Source organism: Mesocricetus auratus, unplaced genomic scaffold, assembly GCF_017639785.1.
Source record: "Mesocricetus auratus isolate SY011 unplaced genomic scaffold, BCM_Maur_2.0 Super-Scaffold_4256, whole genome shotgun sequence".
Lineage (NCBI taxonomy): Eukaryota > Metazoa > Chordata > Mammalia > Rodentia > Cricetidae > Mesocricetus > Mesocricetus auratus.
This window is the reverse complement of record NW_024429182.1, coordinates 51,322,190-51,338,735: the sequence shown is the minus strand read 5'-3', so window position 1 is coordinate 51,338,735 and position 16,546 is coordinate 51,322,190. Positions and strand designations below refer to the sequence as shown.

The 16,546-nt window shown below is 52.6% G+C and overlaps 1 protein-coding gene across 3 annotated transcripts; it reads right to left on the bottom strand.

Moving 5' to 3' along the window:
- Positions 1-893: 893 nt before the first annotated feature.
- Positions 894-13,756, bottom strand: Rps6ka4 (ribosomal protein S6 kinase A4). 3 transcript variants are annotated; one of them, XM_005063919.4, is made up of 17 exons: positions 13,600-13,756; positions 13,441-13,512; positions 12,542-12,760; positions 12,333-12,448; positions 11,147-11,254; positions 10,868-10,948; positions 10,691-10,794; positions 10,432-10,582; positions 7,010-7,174; positions 3,830-3,958; positions 3,546-3,679; positions 3,364-3,457; positions 2,908-3,081; positions 2,625-2,819; positions 2,300-2,459; positions 1,942-2,105; positions 894-1,772 (listed from the first exon to the last, which is right to left on the bottom strand). In XM_005063919.4, the coding sequence occupies exons 1-17, from the start codon at positions 13,652-13,654 to the stop codon at positions 1,572-1,574; spliced, it is 2,322 nt and encodes a 773-aa protein (XP_005063976.1). In that variant the 5' UTR covers positions 13,655-13,756; the 3' UTR covers positions 894-1,571. The 3 variants fall into 3 exon arrangements, with proteins under 3 accessions (XP_005063976.1, XP_005063979.1, XP_021082041.1); XM_005063922.3 differs by having other exon boundaries at positions 13,487-13,512; positions 13,600-13,703; XM_021226382.2 differs by lacking the exon at positions 12,542-12,760.
- Positions 13,757-16,546: the final 2,790 nt, after the last annotated feature.

Sequence of the window (16,546 nt, the reverse complement as noted above, 5' to 3'; positions counted from 1 at the left end):
GGCCTGGGGAGGTAAGTCAGTCAGTAAGGCACATTCAGTACTGGGGGAGGATATGGCCGCATCCAGCCTTACAGTGGAAGAGACAGATGGAATCCTGAAGCTGATGGGTAACCCTGTTTCACCCACCCAGTAGTTCAACCTCAGGTTCTGTGAGAAACACTATCCCAAAAAATAAAGATGGAGGCCAGTTAAGGCAGTGCATGCTTTTCATGCCAGCATTTGGGAAACAGAGGCAGATGGATATGTGTAAGTTTGAGGCCAACCTGGTCTACTTACTGAGTTCCAGGACAGCCAAAACTATGTGGAAACCCTGACATAAAAATCAATTGATTAATATTAAAGATGGAGCGCAATGAAGAAAAGGTGACCTATGTGGACCTCAGGGCTCCACACACAAATATACATGTATGTATGCATACACAGTGCTATGTTTAAAAAATCCCAGTTAGTGGATAGATTGTTGGAAACCCACCACTGGTGATGCAATAAGTGGATCAGAATGAATCAATCCAGGTTTAATTTGAGCAAAGCATCCCTGGGTGGTCCCAGGGGAACAGAACACCAGGAACCATGAGGTGAATCCAGAGGTGTGGGGCTTTTAATGCCCCCATGGAACTGCCAATGGTGGCCTTTTTTATGGACAGAGTCTGGACTGAAATGACTCCAGGGGAGGGCCTGCTCTTGGCACCTTGAGGGCAGAGTTTAGAACCCAGCTACCAAACACACAGGTGCGCACCACACACACACACACACACACACACACACACACACACACACACACACCACTAAATGACAAATGATGAGGGTGACCTTGACACCCTCTCAAAGGTCTACCTGTCCCTCCAGCCCCAGCTCCAGACACCCCCACCGTGAACACAAACCACAGATACATGTGCAGCACTGGATGGAGTTTTATTTAAAGTCAAAGGCACAGCCTAAGGTGGCTGAGGCAGTGACTGTGGATGCCCAGCCCAGACCCCCAAGGCTCCACCAGCAACCAGAAGCAGCTGTGCCCATGGGGAATGGGTGAGTGAGAAAGGGGCTCCCCTGTAGGGAGCACCTACCTTCTTCCTTAGCCCCACTAGGGGAGAAGCCGGTGACATAAAAGTGATGTATCTCAGAAATGCTCTAGAGGTTCCCCAGGGTCTCTCTCTCATTCCCAACACAGGTCTTTGGTGGACATAATTGCACACGGTCCATAAAGTGACATCATATTGACGGTATCCCTTCCCAGGGGCAAGGCTCCAGGGGGCTCCTGCTTTCTTCCCCATGGCAACTGCGTGTGGAGTGGGAGAGGCCATCTCTCCTGATGCGGCAGCGTGGTGGGGAGAGGGGTGGGCAAACCCCTCTCTGCTCACAACACTTGCTTCCCTGTGTCCCTAACTCTTATCTGGTAAGACATTTTTTTAAAAATCTTTGCTTATAAAAATACTTCTGCTCTGTCTGGGACTGGGTGGGGAGGGCAGGGCAATTCCTGGGGATCAGAGTGGGAGCCGCTGGCAGAAGTCTGGTGGCAGCACCGGGCTCGCAGGTCACAGCTCCTAAGGAGAAAGGGGTCACAGTGGTGGGAGCTAGGAGGGGGACAAGGGGCCGTTGGCTCGGCGGGGTGTCCCCTTGGTGGCAGAGGCTGGTAGGCGACCCGAGGAGGCAGGCACTGGGGAGCCGCGGCAGGAGGCGGCTGCGCTCCTGAGCTTCTGCTTGCGCCTCTTGGCCAGAGGCGCATTCTCCACACTTTTCAGGAAAAAGCCCTCGCGCTTGCCTCGGTTGAACGCCTGGGAAAGAGAAGGATGAATGTCCCCACCTGGCCTGGTTTGGCTGCCTGATTCTCCCTTGGAGCCTCGGAGCGCATCCCATCGTGCCCAGGCCTCCACCCTCCAGAGGTCAGGACCCCTCCCTACCTATCAAAGGCCAGGAGCCGCCCACCAACGGTCCTCCCCTTACCATGAAAGTGGCGTTGAGCCCCGAGCGCACAGCTGGCCCAGAGGACTCCAGCACATCGGGCGTCCGAAGCGGAGGAGAAGAGCGCGCGCTGCCATCCTGAAGCCACGAGCTGCTTCTCAGCCCCTCCAGCTTCAGCCGCTTGGCGGGGTCCACTGTCAGTAGCCCTGGTGGCAAGACAGGAACATGCTGGAAAGGGAGACTCGCTCTGCTCCCGCACCTGTTCCTTAACCAGGACATCTGATGGAGGACTCGCTTACCTCACACAAATACCCTCCACACACACACACACACACACACACACACACACACACACACACACACACACACACAAACATGTCCAAGCCTTCCAGCTCCGCACCTCGGACCAGCTCCTTGGCTTCCTCCGACACACCCTGCCAGGCTTCCCCGTCCAGTGAGAAGCGCCCTTCACGGATCTTGCACATGATCTCAGCTGCCTGGCTTTGCCCGCCCTGGCCTGAAGACCCTTGGAAGGGAACCTGCCCCGACAGCATCATGTACTAGGAGGAGATGAAGAAGTGAGACGGGTCCAGGATGCACGATGGAGGCTGCATCCTCAACCCACCCACAGCACCACTGTCCTCTCCACTACAGGTACCCAAGAGTGATGGGCCCTCAGGCCCACTAACACACCTGGTAACCCCAGGTTCCTCCGAGAGCCTTACCAAAATGACACCCAGGCTCCAAAGATCACAGGACTCATCGTAGCCCTGCTGTGCCAGCAGCTCCGGGGCTGCGTACTGCAGCGTGAAGCAAGGCGTCTGCATGGGCCCCGCCGGACTCTGCGGCCGCAGTCTCGCGAACCCGAAGTCGATGATCTTCACTGGAGCTCCGGGTGTGTCGTCTGCGTACAAGATGTTCTACAGGAGGGAGGCGGGCGACAGTCAGTGGCAGCCCAGTGCAGGTGCCAGGCAGTCCTGCCCCACCACCTGGGCCCAGCGCGCCCACCTCCGGCTTGAGGTCGCGGTGCACCACGCCCGCCTCCTCGTGCATAAAGCTCACAGCCGAAACCAGGCTGCGCAGGATCTGGCTGGCCTCCGACTCGCTGAAGAGCCGCTTCTTGCGGATGCGCTCCAGCAGCTCCCCTCCTCGCAGCAACTCCAGGACTAGGTAAGTGTGCAGCTGTGGAAGGCGCGGCGGGTCACCACCACCACCTGCCGGCCTTGGTGTCTCGGGAGCCCTCAAATTCCAGTCCTAGACACGCACACCCACTAACTGCTTTCCAGGACCTCTTTATCCAATTTTACTCCCGCCCCTCTAAGCCCTGCTTCCTGAGCGTCCTCATTCCGTTCCATCTTCAGCAGTGTCCCACAGTCCTCGGGTCCTACGCCCCTCAGATCCCGCTTCTAGGGTCTCCTCTCCCGTCCCCCACTCCATAGGCCTCCCCTAACAAGCGTCGGTCACCTGGTCATGAAACACCTCATGCAAATTCACCACGTTGGGGTGTGACTGGCACAGGCGAAGGGCAGCCACCTCTCGCTGTGTGTTCTCCTCCAGCCTGGGGACAAAGCAGGAGGGGTTTCAGTGACCTACCAGGCCCTCATCCCCAGGTCTCTCTGTGGGTTGTGCCCAAAGCCGGCTCCCACCTGCGGCTGAGGATCTTGACAGCGAATTCCTGGCCGCTCTGGCGCTGGCGACATCTGCGACACACGGAGAAGCTGCCCTGACCCAGAGCGGGCTCCCGAAGGTCCAGCTCATACTGCTGGAAGAAGGGTGAGTCCTGGAGGCAAGGGGATGGGGGTCAAATTCTCACCCTGGAGCTGGGAGTCACGGTACAGCCGAGGGCCTACACCGGAGTCATACCACCAGCAACCCAGCAACCCTGACGACTCCAAAGAGCCAATACCATTGCCATGCCAGGCCAGCCCACCTGCATCATGGCACTCCTGGCAACTGCTGCCCTGCCAGGCCTGTGTCCGGCGCCAGGTGCCTCCAGTACGTCTGTCATCACTGCATTGTTGTGGTCAAAGAGGATGGACGGTGCCACGAAGGAGTATCCCTGCAACAGTGAATGTCAGGGCCAGATGTGCATGGTGGCTGCTGTGCAAGTTAGTAGAGGGCTGAGTTCATCAGTTGGGAGCACTCCTACATCCGGGTGCACACAGCCTGTGTGGACACACTTTATTCATCCTTGTTTTATAATCCTCCTAGTGTGTGACATCCCATTTTTCTCGTCACAGTGACAGTCCTCTACCCCAAAGTGCCTGCACAGACCAGTGTTCCAGGTTGCACGGAAGGGCTGCGCTTGTCACACACACTTAGTTCAGCAGTATCTACTAAGGGGGAAACAACTCGTCCTTCACAGACTTCGGCTTCCTCTGCAAGGTGGGGCTGCCAAGGAAGGGTGAAGAGACTAGAAAGCAGATCTCTGCCTTTCCTATGCGCACGAGTCATGGCGATCCCAGAGTTCTGTTGTTACTGCTGTTTTGTTTATGCTTCACTTCTGTTGCTACTGTCTTGGGTTTGTCCATTTGTTTTGAGACAGGGTCTCTATGTAGACCAGGCTGACCTGAACTCACAGAGATCCCACCTGGCTCTGCCTCCTGAGTGCTGGGATTTGAAGACCTGTGGCACCATGCCCAGTCTTTGCTTTGTTTTGAGACAGGGTCATGTTGTGTAGCCTTGGTTGGCTTGGGACTCACTATGTAGCCCAGGCTATCCTCAAACTCACAACAGTCCTCCTGCCTCCATCTCCCAATGCTGGGGTTACAGGTGTACATTACCATGAGGCACTATTGTTTTTTTTAAAACTGACTCCAAGTGGATGGTATTTTCCCCTATTAAGGTCATTGGTACATCCCCAGTGGCCAGATCACATTGTTGGAGCTCAACAGGGTCTCACTATGCTAACCTCAAATTCTCAATCCTCTTACCTCAGCCCTCTGAGTGCTGAGATGGCCAGTGTAATACCACCATAACGGGCTGAATCCATCATCCTCACTATTGTTCTGTTTTTGTTTAATATGTTTGAACTATGTTCTACAGGCTGGACTTGAGTCCTAGGCCTGGGGGGGACACAGGAATTAATCCCAGTCCTTAGTGATTTCCAAACCAGTCATGTCAAACTGATCAACAGTGAGTGCTGGCCTCAAGTGTACAGGAATGGAAACCCCAGGGAGGCAGGTGGTTTAACCAATGGGGAGTTTGCTAGGGGCAAGCAAAGCAACAGAGGTGTGGCCTGAGTGCCTCCGGGAAGCAGTGGTTCTGCTGGGGCACTGGAGAGTGGTAAGCACTGAGAGCTGACAAAGGACCACACCATCCCAGGCCCTGGATGCAGAGCTAAGGCAAGTCTTGTCATTCAGCCCCAAATTCTAAACAAATGTGCCATGCCAGGGCCATGTCTAGCTGTGGTATAAGCATAGCATCTCTCCCTTGAGTGCCCACCTAGAAATTCTGAAAATCATTAATAATTTTTTTTAGCCAGGCGGAGGTGGCACAAGCCTTTAACCCCAGCACTGGGGAGGCAGAGGCAGACGGATCTCTGTGAGTTCAAGGCCAGTGTGGTCTACAGAGCTACACAGAGAAACCCTGTCTCGAAAAATAAAAAAAATAATAATAGTAGTAATAATTTTTGAGACTAAATCTCATGTACCCCAGACTGACCTTAAACTCCATGTGTAGCAAAAAATGACCTTGAACTCCTGATCCTTCTGCCTATACTTCCCCAGTGCTGGGATCACAGGTGGTAGCACCAACACAGTTTATACAGTGCTGGGACTAAAGCCAAGCATCACACAAGCAAAGCAAGTTCTCTGCCAACTGAGCTACAACCTCAGCCTTTCATAATTTTTGTTTCTTTTTTGAGACAGGGTTTCTCTGTGTAGCCTTGGCTATCCTGGAACTTGCTCTGTACATCCACCGGCCTCTGCCTCCCAAGTGCTGGGATTAAAGGCGTGTGCCACCCCCACCTGGCAAAAGCAATATTTTTTAATTTATTTATTCTATACATGTGGGTGTTTTGCCTACATGCATGCCTGTGCACCACATGTGTGCAATTCCCTCAGAGGCCAGAAGAGGGCATCAGATCCCTTGGAATTTGTGTTGTAGATGGTTGTAAACCACCATGTGAGTGCTGAGAATTGAATTCCTATCATTTGGAAAAACAGCAAGTACCCTTAAGCACTGAGCAATCTCTCTAGACCCTAAAGCAGTGACCCCTTTGAGGTAGAATGGCCCATTCACAAGGGGTCACCTAAGACCATCAGGAATATCAGATAATTAATTACATTACAATTCATAACAGTAACAAGATTACAGCTATGAAGTAGCAACAAAAATAATGTTATCATTGGGGGGTCATCACAATATGAGGAACTATATTAAAGGATTGCAGCATTAGGAAAGTTGAGAACCACTAGCCTAAAGCAATTTTTTTTAATATGACAAGGAGTGGTGGAATTGAAAGGAAATTAAAAGCAAGGCCTGGAGGTAGAGGCCTGCGTTTCAGCTACTTAGGAGACTGAAGATAGACAGTTCAAGGCCAGTGTGGGCAACTCATCAGTGTCATGTCTCAAAATAAAAAGTAAAAGGGGTCAGTGGCATGGCTCAGTGGCAGAGCACCCCTTAGCACAAGTAAGGCCCTACATTTAATTCCCAGTATATAAAGGGGGAACAGGGGCTGGAGAGATGGCTCAGCAGCTAAGAGCACTGGCTGCTCTTCCAAAGGACCCGTGTTTGATTCCCAGCACTGACATGATAGCTCACAACTGTCTGTAATCCAGTCCCAAGGGGTCTGACACCCTATTCTGGTCTCCTTAGGCACCAGGCATGCTCATGGTGTATAAACATTCAAACAGCCAAAAAAAACCTATACACATAAAAAATAGACATATAAATAAATAAAAATGTTAAGAGGGAGAGCAGATGTGACACAGCTGTGGTGGCTTCTGTCGCTGACAACCTCAGGCAACCCCTAGGAAGTGGAAAGATCAGGGAGATGAATGTGTCCTCAGCATGACCCAGGGACTGTGCTGTGACTTTGACAGCAGGACTGAAGCAGGCAATAGTGTCCTGCATCTCCTCCACTGGGGTCTGGAGGGTTCCCACTGACCTGAAAGATCCTAGAGTCCCCAGGTGCAGGACTGCCAGCGGGAGAGTAGACAGGCTCCAGCCGAGTGAATTCCTCCGCAAAATTACCCACATCCAGCTCGGAGCGAATCTGCGGCTGGAACGGGGCTGGGATCTTCCTGGCAGCCAGAGCAGCCCAATCCAGACCCTGGGGAGGAAGGGTCAGGGGTGAGAGGTGAGAAGAGGCTGAGTCACTCTGGTTCCTCTGCTGGGTGGGATAGCACCTGTCTGGCTGTGCCTAATTTTGAGTGACTGGTCGGTCTGAGTTACTCCATTTTGAGTATAACCGCAGAGGAAGAATGACTTTACATCTTGTTAACAAGTAAACAACCACCATCTGCAGCACAGCCAGAGGCACAAGCTGATAAATATTTGTATCTAATAAATAAGGACACCTGGAAATATACCCATCCGTGCACCGAGGCATAGCTCGGGATAGAGTGATTCCCTAGATGTGCTCAAAGCCCTCGGTCTGATCCTCAGAATGCATAAACTGGCCATGCCTGTAATCCTAGGACTGAGAAGATGGAGGCAGGAGGATCAAAAATACAAGGTCCCCCAGCACTGGGGAGGCAGAGGCAGGCGGATCTCTGTGAGTTCGAGGCCAGGCCGACAGCCTCCAAAACAATACAGAGAAACCCTGTCTTGTAAAAAAAAAAAAAATACAAGGTCATTCTCAGCTCCACAGGGAGTTTGAGACCCTGGTGGGATATCAGAAAACACAGTGACATGAACACATCACATGTAAAGAAAGTCCCTCACCTGATACTATGAAAAGAAGGATCCCAAGACCAAAACGTGGCTGGCCTGCTACCTAGTCACAGGCAACAACCACATCCAGGAAAATTGTTACCGCAGAGGACTCCTGCCTCTGACCCACAGTGACATTCAGCCTACTTCAGACTGGGCCCAGAAACAGCCTGTTACCTGACTCTGCATCTGCTCTATGCCTTCAGGACAACCTCAGCAGTAAGCCTCTTTAACCCTTTCTTAGCCATTCTGCGTATTTGTATATTGTGTGGCATGTAGACCAGTAATTAAAGAGCTGATATTCATAATTAAGATGGGAATAAAAGGGAGGTGAGATGGCTTCATAAATAAAGGCCCTTGTGTCAGGCATGGTGGCGCACGCCTTTAATCCCAGCACTCGGGAGGCAGAGGCAGGCGGATTTCTGTGAGTTCAAAGCCAGTCTGGTCTACAGAGTGAGTTCCAGGACAGCCAGGGTTACACAGAGAAACCCTGTATCCAAAAAGAAAGAAAGAAAGAGCCAGAAAAGGGCACTTGCCACCAAGTCTGCCAACATGGGCTCACTTCATGGGACACACACAGTGGAAGGAGAAAACAGACAAGTTGTCCTCAGGCCTCCACGTGCATGTCCTAGCTTTTGGTTTATTGAGACAGGGTCTCTCTGGAACTCACTGTGTAGACCAGGTTGGCCTTGTACGCACCACTACACCTGGTACAAATTAAGTTTTTTTTTAAAGATTAGAATAAAAGAATCTGTGGATGTAGGGGGGTGGTAGCACACACCTTTAATGCCAGCACTCAGGAGGCAGAGGCAGACAGATCTCTTAGTTCAAGGCCAGCCTGGTCTACAGATCGAGTTCCAGGATAGCCAGGACTACACAGAGAAACCCTGTCTCGAAAAACCAAAAAAGGAGAAGGAGAAGAAGAAGGAGGAGGAGGAGGAGGAGGAGGAGGAGGAGGAGGAGGAGGAGGAGGAGGAGGAGGAGGAGGAGGAGGAGGAGGAGGGGAAGAGGACGAAGAGGAAGAGGAAGGAGGAGAAGAAGAAGAAGAAGAAGAAGAAGAAGAAGAAGAAGAAGAAGAAGAAGAAGAAGAAGAAGAAGAAGAAGAAGAAGAAGTTGAGACTGCCAACAGCCAGCTGTCAAGTGAAAGTGTACTACCTGGCAAGCAGACACCAGGACGTGGAGACCCCACTTTCCTGCATCTACCCTCCCTGGGCAGCTCCCCAAGAGCAAAGGCTCTGACCCTGAAGTAGGCAGCCTCCCTGCCTACCTCCTACCCTTCCCCCTTACAGGGGTCCACTTGCCACAACTGTCAGATCCTGAACATGAAACGGCCATGACACCAAAACACAAGCAAGCTGGGCTTGGAGAGATGGCTCAGTGGGCAAGAGCCCTGGCTGCTGCTCTTCCAGAGGACCCAGGTTCAACTCCCAGCATTCACATAGCAGCTCACAACGGTTCGTAATTCCAGCCGGATGCCTTCTTCTGTCCTCCACAGACACTGCACACACACGGTGCACAGACAAATAAAGATAAATAAACAAGTATTCCTGAATGAAGAAACACTTCCTTCGGATTTTTCACTTCTGGGAGAGAGCACATGCCCTTTTATATATGTTTAGACTAATGTAATAGAGCTAACTAATCTCTTCCCGGCATCCATTTTTCCTGTCTTTTTTTAGAACCACCATCTTACAAGCATTTCCTTATAGCTGGTTGTGCCCAGTTGCCTTGCAAGCAAATGGTGCCAGGTGGAGCCTAAGGAAGCATCCAGAAGGGAAGATAGGAGTAGCTGACAGATGCCCTCCCTGCCCTTCCTCCTCCTGCTTCTTGCCTGGGAAGAAGTCTAGATAGTAAGAGCTTCAGAAGCCCCTTGGGGCCACAAAGCAACCCTGGGAATGGATGTCACATGCTAAGAATGGAGGAACAAACCAGAAAAAAAAAAGCTTGGATTCCCAAAGACAACCCAGTCTGGACTTTTTTCACAAGAGAAGTTTCTCCCCATTATACACCCATCCACTGTATGTGCACATATATATGTATGTGTGTGGCATCAGGTGTGTGTGTATGCGTGCGTGCGTGTGTGTGTGTGTGCAGTAGCCTCTAAGGAGCTTCCCAAAGAAAGGGCGGAATGAAGTGTCATGCCTCAAAGACCTTGGGGCTTCTGCAGGGTGACAAGTGAGTACTCTCCCTGCACCCATTCTCTAAGCTTGGACTGTTCCAGAAACTCCCTGAAGGAAGTGGACCCTGCTCATCTTCATCTTGGACTCTACTCTTGCCCACACCTCTGCCTAGGGTCATGGTGGCCTGGGAGAGGAAGACTCTGGTCTGGGATTCCAATATGGAGGCAGAGTGCCTGCCATAAATGGATGCTCTTGTCTCCACATCAGACAGGTGCCAAGTCAGATGCCTACGTGTAAACAGGTTAGGAAAAGCCATGCAGTGAGGTCTAAAGTGAAGGCTCCGTGCCAGTTCCTGTATTCTCAGGGAGCCACCTGGTGAGAGCAGCCTGAGGACAGGGGTCTCCACGCTCTGCTCTTTGACCCCTTATTGTGTGTAACATCAGAGAAACATGGATACATTTGTGCTGCTGCCCATGCTGCAGCCCAGCCTACAGAGGTGTAGAATATGAGAGGAGTCACAGGTTAGAAGCCTCACCTGGAAAAAGGGGTGATTCTTGACTTCCTGCGCACCCTGGGGACCCGCGCCCAACCTCTTCTTAGGGTCTTTGCACAGCAGCCGCTGCAGCAGGTCCTGTGCCACAGGCCCGATCCGGAGGGGGAAGGGAGGGGAGCACTTCAAGATCCGTCTGGGAGGATGGGTGGGGGTGTCAGGGGCAGCAAGCCCCCTCCCAGCCCAGCCCAGCCCAGGCAGGCCGTACAGCCCTCAGCTGCCCTCCATGACCTGAACAACGTACCGAGACACCTCGGCCTGAGTGTTCCTCTCTCCCTCCAGTGTGAAGGGCGAGGCCCCTGTCAGCAGCTCGAAGAGCAGGATGCCCAGGCTCCACCAGTCCACAGCCTGTGGGGCAAGGTCAGAGTGAAGGCCTTGTGTGCTCGGCCCAACCCCTGCCGCCCTCACCCAGATAACCCACCTTGCCGTGTCCAGCCTTGCTCCGGATGATTTCAGGGGCCATGTACTCAATTGTGCCACAGAAGGAGAAGGTCCGCTCTTTCTGAGAAGCCAAGAGGACCCATTTGGATACCTTAACCTCTCCCATGCCCCAAAGTCCCTAAAGGCTTAGAGCAGAACTTTCTCAGCTTTAGATGATCCTGGGAAACCCATCCACTCTGCAGCCCCAGGTGCTGATACAGAGGAAACAGGACAAATGCCTGGCAGGGAGCACCATGGGTCAAGCTCTCCACCCACTCACCTCCTCTGTCAGAAACTCCTTGCTAAGCCCAAAGTCTGTGAGGACAATGTGGCCTTCTGAGTCAAGCAAGACATTCTCTAGCTTCAGGTCTCGGTAGATGATGCCCAGCTGGCAGAAGGAAAAAGGACATTGAGTGTTGCCCTGACAGACACCCTACACAGGCTCAGCCCTGCAGGTCCCCCACTTGGGATAAAGAGGCATCTTGAAGATCTTTAGCCTGCAGGGTGATCTCCAGGGCAGGACTAAGCACCTGCAAACCAGCTATTAGAAAAGTCACTGGTCCCAGGCATGGAAGTAAGCTCACGCCTGTCATCCTAGTACATGCCAGCTATGGCAGGAGGCCAGCCTAGGCTAGCCAGCAGTTACCAGGAGAGTTGGGCTACAGAGTGATACCCTGTCTAAAACAATACAAAACCAACCAAAAAAGAAGGAAGAAGAAAGGGCTGTGGCTGGCAGTGATCTGTTAGTGGAGTGCTTGCCTAGCATGAGGCCCTGGGTTGGATCCCCAGCACCGCACTAAACTGAACCTTGTGACACATGCCTGTAACCTCAGTACTAAAGAGACAGAGGCAGCAGGATCAGAAGTCCAAGGTCATTCTTCAGTACATAAGGAGTTCAAGGCCAGCTTGAGCTACATAAGATGCTGAGGGGTGGGGGAGTTAAAAAAGATTGCTCAGCAGGCAAAGTGCTTGCCGGGAAAGCCTTTGAGTTTGATCCCCAGAACCCATGTAAAGGTGGAAGGAGAGAATTAATGTTACAGAATCTGGCCCACATACACACTGTAACACATATGCACCTACATGCATTGTACAAACACACAATAAAAATATAAGAAAGGAATAGAAAAGGACCACTGACTTTATAAAGCAAAATGGCCCTGTAGCCAAGGTCTCCAGGAGGAGTGGTGTGAACAGAAAGCCCCATTTCAAAGGCCTTAGGGACTGAGGTCTGAGGTCACCACTGGAGGAAGTCCGGTGAAGGTAAGCCTGAGTTCCTGTTAGAGGAAAGCCCCTTCCAGAAGGCTCTGGGGCAGGAGACCCTACCAGGTAGTAGTGTTTCATGCTCGGAGGCCAACGCAAGCAATTCTTTCAAGGTTCCCACCCAAGCCATTCCTGAAACAGGAAGCCCCCTCATCAGGCTCAGGGCAGGTCCCCAGAGACCAGCCAAGAGCCAGGCCCTCTCTTACCTTGTGCAGGTGTTCCAGGGCCAGCACAATCTCACCCCCGTACACTCGAACCTCGGCCTCCTTGAAGTACTGGCGCTGGTAGAGGTGAGTGAACATCTCGCCACCGCTCACATAGTCTAGGGGTGCAGGAGAGGTTGAGATGTTCCCCCGTAAGTTAGCCTACCTTAACTCCCGTCCCTCTCCAAAGCTGGGATGTGACAGGCCCTCACCCAGGATGAGGTGCAGCTTGGCATCCGTCTGGAAGGCGTAGTGCAGGGTAACCAGGAAGGGCGCCTGGCGCACCAGCTCCAGCACCGAGCGTTCAGTGCGGGTATGCTCCTGCGTCTTGGCGCGCTGCACCAACGCTGCCTTGCGTAGCACCTTCATGGCATAGAGCTTGCCCGCATCGTGCCCACCCGCCTTCCGAACCAGGAACACCTTCCCGTAGGCTGTGGGAGCAGCAAGCAAGCGGATGGAAGGTGGGCTGTAAATGCGAGGGCGGTGCAGACTGGTGGGAAGAGGTGTGCAGGGGTGCAAAAGGCTGACAGAGCCTTCTAAGGAAAAGGTGTGCAACTCCCTGGAGGGTGCTCAGCTAAGCCTGAAAAGCAATGTGCAGTGCAAACTAGCCTGGGGAGCCTGCAACTCCAGAAGGCCTGCGGGGCGGGGAGGGGGCGGGGCACGTGCGAACCTGGGATGATCAGAGAGCTGAGAAAGGATGAGAACGCTGGCTGGCACCGGAGGCAGAGACGCGCTCCCAGACAGGGAAGGGATGTGCAAACCCGGACTGGGGATTTGCAAAATACAAGAATGGGGCTCGCAAGGGGAAATGGGGAGAACCTATGCAAAGCTCTTGGGAGGGAGTCAAAGCCCCAAAGAGACTAGGAAATAGCGGCAGTGGGGACATGCACGCACAGGACTTTGCAGAGAGGAGTGATGTCAACGTGGACGCCCTGCAAGTGGGCATGGAACCCTGGTACGGTAGGGCGGAGCGGGAAAGGGGAGCTATGCCGGGAAAGGGTGGGGGGACCTCCCCAGCAGCCAGGCCCAGGCCCAGGCCCAGGAGGGTGAGCGGGCAGAAGGCCCAAAGCACCATGCCAAGGGCACTGGCCCAGTGAACGCAGTTCCTCACCTCCCGTGCCCAGCACCTTGAGCAGCGCGAAGTTCTCCACGCTCACCTTCTCCTCATGCCCAGTCAGGTTGGCTGCGGGCACAGGGGGGCGAATGAGCCCAGCGGGTCGCTGACTCTTGCCACCCGTCCGGGGTAGCCGCCTCAGGATCCCGCACCCACCTTCGGTGATCTGCAGCTCCACGGCGCAGCCCTCGTCCTCATCCTCGTCTCCCATGGCGGGCGGGTCTCTGGGGCCAGCGCGGCTGGGGCTCCGGGCGGCGCCGGTTACATGGCGGCTCCGGCCGGGGCGGGTGCTTCCTGGTGCCGCCTCCAGGGCCGAGCGGGCGCCGGCACCGCCTCCCGGCTCCCCGCCCCGCGCGGCCTGAGTCAGGCGGCTGGAACGTGACGAAGCCGGGCTGCAGATGGGCAGCCGGAGGGGGTGGCAGGGTCTCCCCAGACCCGGGGTCGGGAAGAGCCCTGCAGAGCCTTTGGATGACACCTGGCCTCTGCTGGAGTAAGTAAGCCTCCAAGCCAGGTGTCTGCCCAGCAGGATATGGAGGGCACCAGAGGTTTATTTCTCAGGCTTCAGGAAGGGCTGCCCACCCAGTCTCACAGAGCCCTCCCTCCCACGTGGCAGCCATGCCTCTTCTGCTCCTCTTAGCCACTTGACACAAATCATAGCCCACCTCCTTCTTTAGAACCACACCTTAACCTCAGCAAATACATCGGAGATCTTTATATTCCCGGGCCACAGAAGTCCGGCGGGCAATGGGGGCTCTTTAGAAGCCACTTTTCATGGGTAAAGATGCTTTTGCCCCAAAGGAGACCTTCTGAGTTGGATTCCTTCTACCACGAGGTAGAAGGAAAGAACTGACTTCTACATGTAGTCCTTAGGTCTACATGTCTGCACCAACATATACATGTCTGCACCAACATACAATACAAACATATGACATAATATAAAATAAATATAATTTCAAAAAATTTAAAGAGGGAGCCTGCAGGGCTGATTGCTCAAGGACCCCGCCCCACCTTCCCAAAGGAACCCCACCCTCCCTTGGGCGGCCTCAGGTGCCCTGACTCACATCCTGCCACAGCCTAATTGTCCCTGAATTCGTTTGCTTCTCTGTTGCTGAGATAAAACACTCTGACCAAAAGCAGCTTGTGGAAAGGTGAGTTATTTACACGTTACAGTTCATACTCAGAACCCAAGGCTGGAGCCTGGAGACAGGAACTGAAGCAGAGATCGTGGCAGAACACTGTTTACTGGCTTGCATCCCTTCCCTCAATCAGCTAGCTTTATTATACAACCCAAGCCCACCTACCTAGGGATGTACCACCCACAGTGGATTGGGCCCAACTACATCAATTGGCAACCAAGAAAATGCCTCTGAAGACATGCCCACAGGCCCATCTGATGGAGGCAGATCCTCAGCTGTGAGGGTCCCTCTTCATAAATGTCAAGTTTGATGGGTGAATACCGCATCCACCCCTCGTCAGCTTTGGCACACAAGCACACCTCCGATAAAGTATAACCTCTCCTTTCTGGTTTGTTCCCAAGATCTCATGTTCATATCACAATACAAAAGGCAGTCCAGTCGGACAATGGTGGTACACGCCTTTAATTCCAATAGTCAGGAGGCACAGGCAGGCAGATCTCTGAGTTCCAGTCCAGCCTGATCTACAAAGTAAGACAGAGCAGCCCTGTCTCAAAAAACAAAGCAAACAGAAAATTACAATGACTTGATAGTTGAGGTTATCTTAAAATATCCAGTCTCTTAAATGTGGGCTCTTATAAAATAAAAAATCAGTTACATATTTTCTTATTTCAAAAGGGAAGAACCAGGCCACAGATACAATCAGATCAAGAAAAACCCAACATCCAGTAGTGGCATCAAAGCCTGTATCTCAGGGTCCGGCATCTGGGACTCACCCCTGGTCTTCTGGCTCCAAAGCACTCCTCCTGGCCTTCCAGCCACAGCACGCACGGCTTGTCTCGTAGGCTTAAGTCATCTCCTTCCCACAACTGTTGCTGTCCTTGCCATTCATCTCACAGCCCTGGCATCTCCAGGGTCCTGAGGTTTCCATTGCAACTGAGACCACACCTTCACCACCGACCTCCTGGCCTCCTCCCTTCAGGGACTCTGAGCCTGCCACCTGGTACCAAAGCCTCAGCTGTTCCCATGACTGTTTTGTGCCTTCAAAACCAATACCATGTGGAAGACTCTTATACACTGTTTGCCAAGTTCTGCTGACAGCTTGACATGCAGCCTTGGTCCCTAGTAGGCCTCAGCTTCTGTGTGGTGACCCTGAGAAACACTTCACAGAAGACTTTACCTCAGGGATGTTGGTTTCTTACTCATCACTGCTGATTTTTCAGCCCTAGCTAACTAACATCCATTGTCCCACTAAAGCAAAGGTTTCCACTGATTCCTTTTTTTTTTTTTTTTTTTTTTTTTTTTTTTAAACGAGACAGGGTTTCTCTGTATTGTTTTGGAGGCTGTCGGTCCAGCCCGGCCTCGAACTCACAGAGATCCGCCTGCCTCTGTCTCCTGAGTGCTGGGATTAAAGGCATGCGCCACCACCGCCCGGCTCCTTCCACTGATTCTTAATTGAAATATATCGCATGGGCAACCCAGATCAACTCTGAAGGGCTGTCAGACTTCCCTCTGAAAGTTCGCAAGCCAGGCCTCCATTGTCTGCATTGCTTTCAACATGGCCTTCTGAGTTCCCACAACAGTCCTTTTAGGTTCTCAGCACTCAATGACTCTTTCAGCCCAAAGTTCCAAAATCATCTGCCGTCTTCCCACAAAACAGTCCAAGGCATAAACCCTACATGGTCAGGTTCATCGCAGCAACACCCCACATTCCAGGTGCCAAATTCTACATTAGTTTTCCTTCTCTGTTTCTGTGACAAAAAGCAACTTGGGGAAGAAAAGATTTATCTGGCTTACAGGTTACAGTCCCCCTGGGAGGGAGACCAGGGCAGGAGCATGGAGATACAATCTGAAATAGCGACTACAGAGGAACATTGCTTGTTGGCTTGTTTCCTTTGGCTTGCTCAGCTACCTTTTATTTTCTCTAAGATTTATTTTTAATTGTGTGTAGATATGTATGTATGTCTACA

What these genes read in the sequence shown, in the direction of transcription:
- Rps6ka4 (XM_005063919.4), bottom strand. Translation starts at nt 13,654, where the DNA reads ATGGGAGACGAGGATGAGGACGAGGGCTGCGCCGTGGAGCTGCAGATC. An exon ending in ACCGCGACCTCAAGCCGGAG is followed by an intron (nt 2,820 to 2,907) that starts GTGGGCGCGCTG and finishes TCCCTCCTGTAG; the next exon opens with AACATCTTGTACGCAGACGA. An exon ending in GGCTCAACGCCACTTTCATG is followed by an intron (nt 1,773 to 1,941) that starts GTAAGGGGAGGA and finishes TCTCTTTCCCAG; the next exon opens with GCGTTCAACCGAGGCAAGCG.